The sequence below is a fragment of the Centroberyx affinis genome, unplaced genomic scaffold (genome assembly GCF_046629955.1).
Source record: "Centroberyx affinis isolate AG114_WGS23_722 - 3 ecotype Tasmania unplaced genomic scaffold, CSIRO-AGI_Caff_v1 ptg001645l_1, whole genome shotgun sequence".
Lineage (NCBI taxonomy): Eukaryota > Metazoa > Chordata > Actinopteri > Beryciformes > Berycidae > Centroberyx > Centroberyx affinis.
In genome coordinates this window covers 256,055-268,887 of record NW_027280078.1, presented here as the reverse complement: position 1 = coordinate 268,887, position 12,833 = coordinate 256,055, and the positions used below count along the sequence as shown (strand labels likewise).

The following is a 12,833-nucleotide window of genomic DNA, read 5'->3' as shown; positions in this document are numbered from 1 at the left end:
AGGCTGAGAAGATTCTCCCAGGTAGTGTGTGTGTGTGTGTGTGTGTGTGTGTGTGTGTGTGTGTGTGGTACACATATAGTGTATGTGTGTGTCAATATCAGTGTGAGCCCCAGTTGCCTTGTAGGATTTTCACCAATCAGCACAATCTGTCTTCTTCCTCCTGCAGTTTTATTATAATGTGCCTGCTGAAGTCCCTATAAAAACGAAGGGGATGAAAGATATTTATGTTTTAACAGTAACAGTTAAATGCAGGCTGAACTGCAGTCTGAAGCTGTGCCACACCATACCTATCAAAGCTTTTGACATCCAAATTAATAATTCCCAAGGTGGCTACAAGCTTTTGCAGAGGAAGAACTTTTACATGCTGCACTGCTTGCTGGACGCCAGGAGAAATATATTACCAATTCATGTAGCACTGTCAGATGAAACACTAAATAGAACCTTTGCCCAAATTACTTCAAATCATAAAATCAATGTCTAATCACAATAAAAATTGATTCACTTTGATAAGTTGGTGGTTTTTACGCCAAAGGAAAAGCTACAGACATTCATACCAACCAATTTATACTCGCTTTCACACAGACATAGAGGATGGATAGAGTTAAAAATGTACATTTATAAACCTTTTTTTTTCCTGCCTGCAACCAGTTTGCTTATTACTTAACAAGCTTTACATACATAGACAACTGGTGTGCTATGCTTTAAGCACAGGCATGTCGTGAGTTTTTGCTAAAAAGTCACAATTAATATTCATTTTGCTTTGATTCTCTCTACTTCACACTGAATTTCATCCAAACTACTGCAATTTGGGTCAAATCTGGCATCTAATTGTGCTGTGAGGCCTTCTTGCAGACCCATGAAAGGCACAGTGTGTCATTTTCATGCAATCAATAATCTGATGTTCCTCACAATCTTGCTGTTTTTGAAAAGTGAGTCTTGCCACCCAAAAAAAAGCTGGACAGTTGGATACAGAAGAGGCGGCTGCACAGCTACATACAGCATTGAAGACAGACCAGTTGGCCATTGGGGGGAAAAGAAACAAAACAAGACAAAACAAAAAAAAACAAAAAAAACATCTTCAAAGTAAAGTGAATCAGGGGGCAAAATCAGTCTGTCTGTCATTAGTCCAGTCTGAGTGTGTGTTAAGAGGCTGCAGTCTGATTGCTAACCCTTCAGACCGCTGGACATCACTCCCAGTTGATTCAATCAGTCGACTGCTGGAAAATATGAACAACATTGAGTATGAAACACATATTAACGCTGTAGATATCTGAGTCCTCATAATGTTCATATACGTACAGTTATATTCATAATGTTCATATACAGTTGTCTATATTGTATAGGTCGAGGAAACTATACAATAGGTGGTAAATCCATCTTTGAATCAGTCATTTCAGTATATCTTCCACAGCTTAATTCATGGCAACCATTGTACATGTCCTTATATGGTAATCACATACAGCAGTGTTCGTCCATAGAAGTGTGAGAATTACATAATAGAAGGAATCCTATGAGGGTGAGATTCACAACAATCACAAGGTAAAACAATCACACTTGTTATAAAACACGGGGAGGAAGGGGATGAGATAATTTACATTTCTAGGGTCACGACCACGAGGCTTCACTCAAGTGAACTATAATATAACATTTGCATGATGTAGTATGGGATTAAACAGACCTCTTTAGTCCCAGTAGTGCTACACTACCCCTGAATCCTTAACAAGGCACTTTTACACTGTGAGTGAGCTTGTTAAGTCAGGATTCGGTGACCTTATCAATATTCATTTGGATGAAATGATGGCTTAGGGCAATTACAGTGAAGATAATATTTGTCCTACTCTTGACAATTCCACAGTGTGCTGCAGACATATTGCTAATTGTCATGAATCCTCATTCAGTATTCATGTATGCAAATAGATGTGGGCATTAGGCCGATTTTAAGACTAGTGACTACTGCAGTGGTTAAGACTGATGACGGCCTGCAGTCCTGCCTGTTGGCTTATATTGCTGCAACATGTTTTCACAAGAAATTATTCTCATGTCAAGTTTCAGTTCATTTTCACGGGTGTAGGCGTGTGGACTTTTTTGGCATCTCGAGGCCGAGTTGTAAATCTTTCAACTCGATAGTGGTCTTTTGTAAATTTCAGGTTTAAATGCAATATTTGGTGGTTCAAGTCCATAACTCTGCTACCGAATACAAGTTTGAGGTCTGGGTCTCAAAGGTAGCAATCATCTTCATGTCAGCATGATTACATTTCAAAAGATTTATTACAAAATGTATAATGCAATAAGAAATGTAATTGTCAGCACTATAATCATGCCGCTGAATATGAAACTCATGGATAGAAAATCAAATCTGATTGGAAGGTCAGTCCTCTCATTGCATGTGATAAATGGCTGTGAATTCAACATTCCAATACTATAACATAATGATTGCTTTTGTTTAAGTGCTACTGACTTAAGATGGAAGTTTAATTGTTTCCATGACTCTATTCTATTCTATTCTATTAATAATATGTTCCAATTTACAGAGATTTAACTGCTGCTTAATCTTTGTGGTTGCACTGTGGCTGTAGGCTACTGCTCTTTATGATGGCTCAGTTGAAGCACTTTCTCTTGAGCCAACCCCAGGACACAGTGGGATATATTATGCTTTATGAGAAAAGTCCAGAGAGCAAGCACAAGCTATAGTCACATTGTGTGAGGCACAGAGTTCCTAGTTAAATATGCTTAATACTCTCACCATCATTAGTAACTAGTAAATGTGTTCCCTCTTGATAGGAATTTCACAATGTGTAATGCAGCAGACACTGGCTGCAGCAGGTAGCCTCTTCTCTAACCGTGCACAATTACATTAAATCCATGCAAATTAGCATTACCTCATTGCCAAGGCTAAACTTGGTATCATACCGCCCTCTGCTGGCTAAATTAACATTCGTTTGTTCGTATTTCCTTCCATTTTCCAAGCACAAAAAATATATTTTTGGAGCAATGTGCAGCCTAATTACAATTTATCACTATATTCAACCATATATGCAAAACACTGACACGGTAATCATCGCACACAGGAGAAAGCAGTTGAAATCCTTTCGGCTTGCTTATTATCCAACTCAAACTCAATCTCCCATGAGCCCACGGGCTGCAGCAGCAGACTGACGCACATTTTACTCGACACGCGCTGCTAGGCACACAGCTGACCTGATGAATTGGGTTATGCTAGGATAATTTGTAATACAGATCGGTGGCTGTGCTGCGGTTTAGGGCATTATGTGCCCCGAAAGTCGTACATGTCTTTCTTGCTTTTTTGCGCAGGGATTTTCTAACAGTTAGCTAGTTAGTTGGTGATTCCGATGATAAAGTAGCTAGCGCTGGCTAGCTAACATAGTTCAAAACAAAATGACTCTTCCAGCTTTGCAGAACACCGGTGTGCTTTACAGAAGGATTTTGTCACAGTTTCCCCAAGACATTAGTTTAGCTTTTGCCTATGGATCTGGCGTTTTCAAACAGCACGGGACCACTCAAGGTCAAATGGGGGTAAGTGACACCTGTCCTGACAGTTTCCAACCCTTGGGAAACTACTATCCATTTACGACACTATACTGCAAGTTAACTGTACAACATTGTTTACAGCGTTAATGTAATATAACTTTTCTAACCTTTAAAATGTAAACAGACATTCAGTAATAACGCCTACTGACGATGATCTTTTAATCTGAAGTATACAAATGTCTGAACATAGGCTATGTAGCCTTATACTGGTGGATGGCGCTATTGCTCTATATTCTATTGTAATTGACCACGTCATTATTCCTGTGCCCAATATTACAGGGGTTCGTAGGTTTTCAGCCTAGGATATGAGTAAATGAAGCATATCTTAGGAGCCACGCTCAACATAGCACATGCAAATGTTTTGCTGCTGATGTTAGGACTCACCAGACATAAGGCTTTGATACATGCTGTGTCCCATTCCCTTGTTTTAGAAAGTTGCTGTGCTCCCTGTCATGCTCTTCTTCTCTCCATCTTTCAGAAGAACATGGTGGACTTTGTGTTTGCGGTGGACGACCCTGTGACCTGGCACACCATGAACCTGCTGCAGAACCGCAAACACTACTCTATCCTCAAGCTGCTGGGGCCCACGAAGATCAGCTCCATACAGAATGACCACGGGGCTGCGGTGTACTACAACACGCTGGTGCCTGTGGATGGAAGGGTAAATCAATCAATCATTTTTTTTTATGTCTCACAATGTTCTATAATGGCTCCTTTTCTCTCTTCCTCTTGAGGGCCACACTAGCCCACTGAGTACCTCATGATTACTTTGTCTTTTTTTGTAAAAGATGATGCTGTTCAGCTCTTGTTTTCCACTGAAATCTCTTCAAATTAATTTCAAGCTGTCCAAACCACATCTTCTCACATGGAATTCATAATTGTAAATAGTCTGTATTTTTACCAACACTTCATTGGCATAAAAGTGAACAAACTCAGAATTGTGTGTATAACAGTCTTTCAGTGTAGCATACTTTTGTTATTGGAAAATAGTAAATTTGACAGCGGCTATGTAAACAAGGCATGATATCTAAACTGGTTTAATCTTGTTTTTTGTCTTGTTACTATTTATTGACTACTGCTATTCTTCTTCTCAGATAATCAAATATGGCGTGATCAGTACAGAGTCTCTGATTGATGACCTGATGCACTGGAAGACCATGTATGTCGCTGGGCGCCTGCACAAACCAGTCAGTATCTTGATCAGGCTGTTACCAAATCAATCAGTAAAACTATGCCTGAACTGTCTTAAATGAGTCAGTAAATTAGTCAATTAGTTAGTTGGACAGACTCTTCTGTATCAGTCAGTTGATCCTTGTCTAATTATTGTCAAACCAGTCAAATATTTGTCCAGTTGTCAAACATATTAAAAAATATATAAAAAAAAGTGAAAATGTATTTATTGAAAAAGTTCAGGACCATATTGCAGTTGATTTTTGCCCTTTTTAGTTAGTTACTGTAAGTCAAATGCACCTCCATTGGTTGAAAATTTGAAATGAAGAAAATCTTGCATGAACTACCCAATAAAATCTCTGGCAGGCTGTTCTAAAATGTGTGTTCATGCACACATCCGTGCTTACTTGTGCACATGTGTGTATGTGTTTCTATGCAGGTGAGGATGCTGGTGCAGAATGAGAATGGGAAGCTGCGTGCCGCTCTGGTGGGCAACCTGAAGAGCGCTGTGACGGCCTCCTTCCTCATGCTGCCGGAGAGCTTCACTGAGGAAGACCTCTTCCTGCAGATAGCTGGTCTCTCCTATGCTGGTAACTAGACAAAAATTAACAAATTCAAACTCTAAATCCTAAATGCTTGCTGTCCATATCAGCTAATTAACCATACAGATATAAACATTCTACATGCAGATATTGGAAAAAATCTCTCTCTCTCTCTCTCTGACATACACTAACACTTGTTCCCATACTCATCATATCCAAAGAAGCATGATGATTGGGATCCAAGCTTTTGGTTTCCTTGTTGGTAATAAGACCACCTGCTCCGCTGTAACTCTGGCCTGGGTGCTCCAGAAACGTTGAATACTTTGCAGATATGCGCCCTCCAAGCTGGATGGATTAGTTGGATTGATGGTTGTAAGCACCCTGTGGCAGAGAATTATCCTGTATGATTTGTTCAGATATAATGAGGTGGGTGAGGAGCAGGTAAATTGATGTTCTCCTTTGTGTTTTCCAAACAAGGGGGATGCATGCCAAGAACAAGGGGAGCGGGGTGGGGGGCGGGCAGCTGGTATCATCAGCCTAATGAGCCGGACTTATTAGTGTTGTTAGGATACCAGAATTTTGACTTCATTACCAATACTTAGTTTAATATCTAAAAAGTCAATACTGAATTGATACCACAGCAAACAAGCAAAACCATCAAGCAATGCGTTACCACAGTTGATGTGGACAGCTTTGTAGCAACGATAGCACAGGAGTTTTGTCGGTTGGGTGTCCGTTTGTCAGCTCTGTGAAGTAGTTCCATATTTTGCTGCTGGCACCAGTTTTGTCAACCAGTTTAGGTGGACTGGGAATCAGTTCAGGATGTGGTGGACTGTTTGATGCTGTTGCCATTTTTTCAGCTGTTTGAAAAAAAATTGTGTTGACTGCTGCGGCCCACTGTCAAGTACTAGATAGCTACAGCACTGTCCACTCCAATTCTCTTCCTCCTCCTCCTTTTAACTATACCTATCCACACGCCACCTGCACGTTTACGCCCTCTGGAGGTGAAGTTGAAGTGTCATTTCAGCTTGCAGAACACATTTATAAACAATCAATATTGAGTTCAGTATTTTGCAATGGCATTGTAGTGCAAGTAATGTTATCTTGAAAACACTAGGCTTTATTTCCTCTGTGTTTTGCTGAGTTCCCTTAAGAAAAAGTGTTTTGTCCACACCCCTTAAGGGGATTTCAGGATGGTGATTGGAGAGGATAAATCCAAGGTGGCCAATATTGTCAAAGACAACATTCAGCACTTCCGGATTCTGTACAGCAACATCCTACAGGACTGTCCTCAAGTGGTCTACAAGCCTCAACAGGGAAGACTAGAGGTGAAGCAACACACAGACACACACACTCTTAATATCTCAGTTGATATGTTAGAAACGCAGCTCAGCTTGGGCATCATGTGCTATGGACTGTTGTCATTGTCCTGCAGAAATGTACTGTATCCAATTTTTTTTTTATTACAGTGGGCATTAACGGGAAATCATTGTATTTTATTCCTCAAAAGTAGACTTTGTGGAGATGCAAGGTATCTGCAATACAATCTGATGCTCTGCTAACTTGACTACACACCTCTGAAATTGTCCTTACACACCCTGAACCTACCATACAGGTGTAAGAGAACTGGATTGAAAGCCTTAAAAACCTGATAGGCCTCTTTTCATGATAGACTGCTATTTCTAATTCTTTCCCCTAAGGTGATATGATATTTGGGAAACCTTAGGTAACACTGGAAATAGGAAATATTGCTTAAAAAACACTGATTGCCGTAGTTGTTGGTAAAATGTCCCATCTGTACTGCCTTAAAGTATTATTCATGCGTCAAGTTTGAGATGCAGTAGGTCTATGAGGTTTCAAACTTAAAATGACACAGCTTTGCCCTGAATAGGACAGAGTGTACTCTCAACCTCGGTGCTAAACTTTAAATGGGGTGTGACTGACTTGGCACAATGCCCTGTTCCCTCCTATACATATTAGCTGGCAAAGCATGGACAATTTGTGTGTGTGTCTGTGCGCGCGCACGTGTGTGTGTGTGTGTGTGTGTGTGTGTGTGTGTGTGTGCACGCATACTGAAGAGCAAGAATAGACACTCCTTTCCACTCATCTTCAGGTCAGGTATAAGGTTTCATTTTGTCTTTGTATTCCACTGCCTCTGCCACTCCTGTTACACAGAGGAAAAAAAAATCAGCTCCCCAGGCATCGCACTGTCCTGGAATAACATGTTTAGATGCTTGGGAGGAGAACCCTATATGTGTTTGTTGGTTGGTTGGTTTGGTTTAGTGCGTGCGAAACGTTTTTTGCAATGCTCAGTGCTTAGGGTAATTACGGTATTCACTGTTTAGGATGTGCAGGACCCAAAGAGCTCCGCATAAAGGAAATACAGTGTGCGCTCGTTTTGTTCAGCAGTTGTTAGTTAACACCGTGCTCAGTTGTTAACACAGTGCTACCACAGCACTTTGGTGTTAACAGGTGGAGGTTTTAAAGTAGTTTCACTCACTCCAATCACCCCTCCACCTGAGCACCTGAAAAGCGCTAGGACACTTGTTATATGTAGTGTTACCCAACTCGGCTGGATTGAGTTCCCTTTCAATGCAATTACCTCAGGATGCAGATTTCAGTCAAATATTTCAATTGAAATATTGGAAAAACTTATGGCTTCACTTTGTTACATCCAAATTTAGAAAATAGTATAAATGCTCTGTAATTAAGCAAATTAATGTTAGCGTCATACATTTTCACTTTAAGTGAAAGTGAATTGAAACCACTGTGTTCATACTCAGAGACTCTTGTTGTGCTTTAGAGCGCCGTTTTTTAAGATGAGAAGCCAAAATGGGCTATGAGCTTGTGCCTCATGGGTCCCAACATGACATGAATATTTGTCTGTTTTAATGGGCCTGGGTCCAAGGGCAAGACTCTGTTTTGTTAGGATCCTGGGCTGAAAATGTTTAAGAATGCTTATAGAGATGGGGCCTTTGAGAGATCCCTACTGCGCTGACCTCATTCTAATGATCATTTCAAACATATTAGAAGAGGCGGTATGCTGTCTGGCAGATTAAAAGATTCAAGTACAACTACTGGCTAATTTTTACAGATGGCAAAAACAGCATAATATTAGTATTTCATAATGCTTTCACTCTGGCCATTTTCCGTTCGCAATTAAATTTAACTCTGTTCTTGTTTGTTTATCGTTGTTCGTTTGTGTCTCTCCAGTTAGATGAGACCTGTGGGTGGGCCAGTTGGTCCAGCTGCTGGTGTTGAGTTTACTGTATGTATCTCTGTTAATTCATGCCTAATTATTCTCGTTTGTGTGCGTGCAGGTAGACAAGAGCCCCGAGGGCCAGTTTGTCCAGCTGATGGCTTTGCCTCGGACTCTGCAGCAAAGGATCACAAGGCTGGTTGACCCTCCGGGGAAGAACCGAGACGTGGAGGAGATCCTGCTGCAGGTGGCTCAGGACCCAGACTGTGGATCTGTTGTACAACAAGGTAGGGAGGAGGGGAGGGCTGGAGGGATAAAGAATTGAGGGAAGGATGGAAGGAGAGGAGACGAGGAGAAGATGAGAATCTGCTGCAGAATCTAGTCTGTGGAGCTCTTGTAGAGAAAGATGGACATGAATGTAGTGAGGGATGGTTAGAGGAGATGGAGCTGTCACACAAGAGCCCTTATTCTAATATCCACGTGTTGGAGCTTTCTCAGCTTGCAGGAAGGTGAAATTATTCCAGACAGGACGATGGATTAGTAAAATGGTCTTTGAACATATTTTCTATTTGAGCGGCACCTCTCTCTCTCTCTCTCTCTCTCTCTCTCTCTCTCTCTCTCTCTCTCTCTCTCTCTCTCTCTCTCTCTCTCTGTCTCTGTCTCTCTCTCTGTCTCTGTCTCTGCTGAAAGAGGCACAGCAGCGGCTTCTCTCTCAGATCCAAAACGGGCTTTTTTGTTATTGTTTTCTTTATTTATTATTTTTATTGTCTGTTTTACAAAGAAGAAAAGGAAATCACCATTCGTTTTTCATTTTTTAATTTCTGTTTGTGAAAAGAAAATAGAATGACCAAAAATACACGGACAGTGCTTGTGCCGTTAATGTTATGGCATCATTCCCATATACAGTCGATACGGAGCTTTACTAGTAATGTTACAACGTCCTGAGCTGGGAAATTGACAGCACTGATATATTGGCATTTCCACACCAGTGCCTGTTCACACATGACGGCATGCCATCACATTGCCGTCACATTGATGGAACAGGCTGCGTGTGTGAAAGGGGCTAAGGAAAGATGGATGACACGCACAAAAATGTGTGTAGAATATCTTTCTTCTACTGGTCGTCCCCTACTTTTGTGCTGTCTTACATGAAGGTAGAAACGGAGGCATACAGCAGGAAATTGATCAGATGAATAGACAAGAGTAAAGGAGTTTGAAGGAGGCATAATGACAAAAATCTGATACAGGTAGCTCAGGACTATTCTTTTTTTGGTGTTTAGCAAAGTGGGATGGACAGTTGGAGTGATGGATAAAAACAGCAGACCATACTGGGACTCGAGATGTAAAGGAAAGTCAAGACTCAACAGCGCCATCTCGAGTCTGTGGGGCTAGTTTGAGTTTAAAATTTTAACTTTTAATTATAGAACTGTCAATACACCAATAATTTATAAGGATAGCTGGATTTGTGCAGCAAGTTTCATGTCAGTCGTGTAGGAGTTGACCTTTACTCGTAACGCCTTTATCAGGCCAATCAGTGTAATGAACAGATGGATGGACCCTGATAGCCAATTGTTTATATTGATGAGTGGAAAAAAAGTGATTTTATTTAGATTTTTGTAAAGATAGATGGATGGATAAAGCAATTAATCTCATATTGGTTCCAGAAGGGAAAAATCCTTCCCTTCAATAGCTTCTACTCCCTTTGCTCATTAGCATGCAGTCATTAAATGAAACCGCAGTATGTCAAGATATACGATGTTTCATAATGTCATGATCTATATAATTATGAGCTTAATGTAAAGTGTGAGCATGTGTTTGCTCCCCCTCAGGTATCTCATCTATTGTGAAGTCCTCCAGTATAACGCAGAGTGTCAAAGGCATTGCCACAGCTGGTAAGCGTGCTAACTCTCTGTCCCTTTGATTTATTATCAAAATCCTAGATTATACATTGTCATGCCGTGTTATGATAGGTTAATTTACTTTCTACATTGGTGCTTCAGATTCCTTAATATGGTGTTTAAGCATTTTTGCAACTCTCGGATTCCTTTAGTTTTCGTTTAAGTTTTAGTTTAAGTTTATTCTTAAAATGTTCACTGTACAATACACTATGGCATGTTAATATACACTGTGTTGTGTGCTTTTGTCCTCCTCAGGCTTGTGGAAGACAGTGTCGTACAGCTCCAAGAAACTAATGAAGATGTGGAAGGGATGGAGGAGGAAGCCTTCTCTCTCGCAGCCGTCCTGATCCTGTCTGCTGATCAGCCATTGTTTTTCTCTGCGGCTGTCAGACAGACTAGCACTTGACATCAGGCACCCGTCTATCCCTCCGACTTCACCCTGATGAACTGCGGCTCTAACAATCACACACTAACCTCTGGTTGTATCACTCCATAGTCTGTATGGGATCAGTGACCATGTATAAGGCTGTGTTTGATCGTGCAAAACAGTGGGCCAGAAGAGATGTGGAAATGTTACAAGGAGAAAAAAGGTGGCAGGAGTCTAACTGAATGATGGCTGAGTTTTAACAGTACAACAGAGTGGACCCTTTTATAAATGGTTGACAATTACGCTGGCTACATTTGGAGTCAATGGGGTTAGCAAAATAGCACAAAATCAATGCGGAATACACAGCGTGCTACAAGGAACAAAAGTATAATGAAGAAAATGTGTTTGGTTGTTGTCAAACTGCCTAGCTGAGAGATGATGGGTAGCTAAGATGCTGAAATTGAGAATTATATTTCTGTGGAGATTTTTTTGTCATTGTTCTCTATGAGAGGGAACCGTTGTGTCTTCATGAGGCTGTGGAAGGATGCTGCACATTTCTACACACACACACACGCACACACACACACTTCTTATCCCCACTCTCCTCTCCATCGTTCCTCCCTAACGGCCAAAGATCTCAAAAGTCTCATCTCTTAACGCTTCAATTTTTAATGATGTTTTGATGATAGTACCATATTTCTGAGTATTTATCAGCTGAGAATAGGAAAACACTTATTTTGAGAAATTAGCCACCATTGAAGAAACCAGACTTATTAGGGGGGTTTGTCTTAGCCCTAGTCATGACTGGCATGGTATCTACAAAATAATAAATGTCTCCTGTTTGTTAACAGAAACGGTGAGATGCACGTCTCTATTTAACTCCCCACCATCCCCTATTAATATGACCATATTAACCATGATCATATTTAGGGCTTCGTTCTATGGGTGAATGCATTGGTTGTTTCTGCATGGATATGGTGCTTTGACTGAACTGTCCTGATCACTGACCTGTCGAACACAGTGTGTTAATACGTATTGCAGTTGCAAGAAATGGGTTTAATAAACTGTTTCTAATACATAATATGATTCATGATTACTCTGTAGCCTTGTACAAAAGCACAGATGGTTGTCTGTTTGTCCCCTGTTTACCCACCTTTCTATTTACCACTACATCACTGGTCATAACTATTTGAAAGTGGACACAGTAACCCACACATGATTCATTTTAAGGTAGGCTCATATTACCACCACTGATGAATAGGACTGTATTGGCTTGTATTTGTGTCATTACTGGGTATTTGTCAGCCTTTACAGCGTTCTTGAACTTTTATGTATTTAGGGAAGGTTTTCTGAGCACACATGCTTTTCTTCAGCACCACCTTGCTTCACATTCATACAATTATACACATTCCCACCTAGAAGCTGCCCAGTACAACTACATGTCTTCTACTGTTGGCCACCCAGCAGCTGAGGGTGAACTGCCTTGCTCAAAGGCACTTCCACAGTGAGAGTTTGTCTCATTCACCCCCCAGTTTGTTTTCAGTCGGTCCAGGAATTCATTATCACTGAGTCTCCGAAGGGAAAAAAAAATACTATTTGACTGTAGCCTAACCTCCAAAGGATGTGATGTAATGGCTCATTATCATAATGTATGCTGATATCATTGCTTCAAGCTTCCACCAATCAGCGTCCCTCACTTTCACCACCTGCTAGGAACTGAATTCCATCATTCCAGGCATTCCTGCCCCCCCTCCTCCTCCTCTTCCTCGTTTACAACCAAGTTTGTCCCGACAGCCCAGCTACTATTGTCTTTCCCCGTACAAGACCGTTTAGACGCTGCTTTTGTTTTCTGTTTCTGTGGGATTTGTTTTGTTCTGTTTTTGTTTTGTTTTTTTGTGGACATTATAATACCGAAGATACCAAAGTGGCGCTTGAAGGAGGTATGTACTAGTATTATTGCAGCGACTAACATTAACTTGTTACATTGTTTCGGGTTGCAGGGTGAGTGTCGGCGCACTGCGCTCCTCAGTTGACCCGTGTGGGACAGTTTGCCAGCCTTTGTGAAATATTCAGGATCTGAATTAACACCGCGTGGAAACTCGACTTAA

At 40.9% G+C, this 12,833-nt stretch overlaps 1 protein-coding gene across 3 annotated transcripts; it reads left to right on the top strand.

Annotated features, from left to right (window-relative positions):
- Nucleotides 1–3,192: 3,192 nt before the first annotated feature.
- tamm41 (TAM41 mitochondrial translocator assembly and maintenance homolog) lies at nt 3,193–11,775 on the top strand. 3 transcript variants are annotated; one of them, XM_071528269.1, is made up of 8 exons: nt 3,193–3,534; nt 4,031–4,210; nt 4,644–4,736; nt 5,159–5,309; nt 6,444–6,589; nt 8,582–8,747; nt 10,290–10,352; nt 10,614–11,775. In XM_071528269.1, exons 1-8 carry the CDS (start codon nt 3,397–3,399, stop codon nt 10,703–10,705), a joined length of 1,029 nt encoding a protein of 342 aa, XP_071384370.1. In that variant the 5' UTR covers nt 3,193–3,396; the 3' UTR covers nt 10,706–11,775. The 3 variants fall into 3 exon arrangements, with proteins under 3 accessions (XP_071384370.1, XP_071384369.1, XP_071384371.1); XM_071528268.1 differs by having other exon boundaries at nt 4,028–4,210; XM_071528270.1 differs by lacking the exon at nt 10,290–10,352.
- The last annotated feature ends 1,058 nt before the right edge of the window (nt 11,776–12,833 follow it).

Excerpts from the sequence above, each read along its gene's own strand:
- tamm41 (XM_071528268.1), top strand. The coding sequence starts at position 3,397 with ATGACTCTTCCAGCTTTGCAGAACACCGGTGTGCTTTACAGAAGGATT. Across the intron at positions 4,211-4,643 it reads TGGTGCCTGTGGATGGAAGG|ATAATCAAATATGGCGTGAT; the intron begins GTAAATCAATCA and ends TCTTCTTCTCAG. Across the intron at positions 10,353-10,613 it reads CAAAGGCATTGCCACAGCTG|GCTTGTGGAAGACAGTGTCG; the intron begins GTAAGCGTGCTA and ends TGTCCTCCTCAG.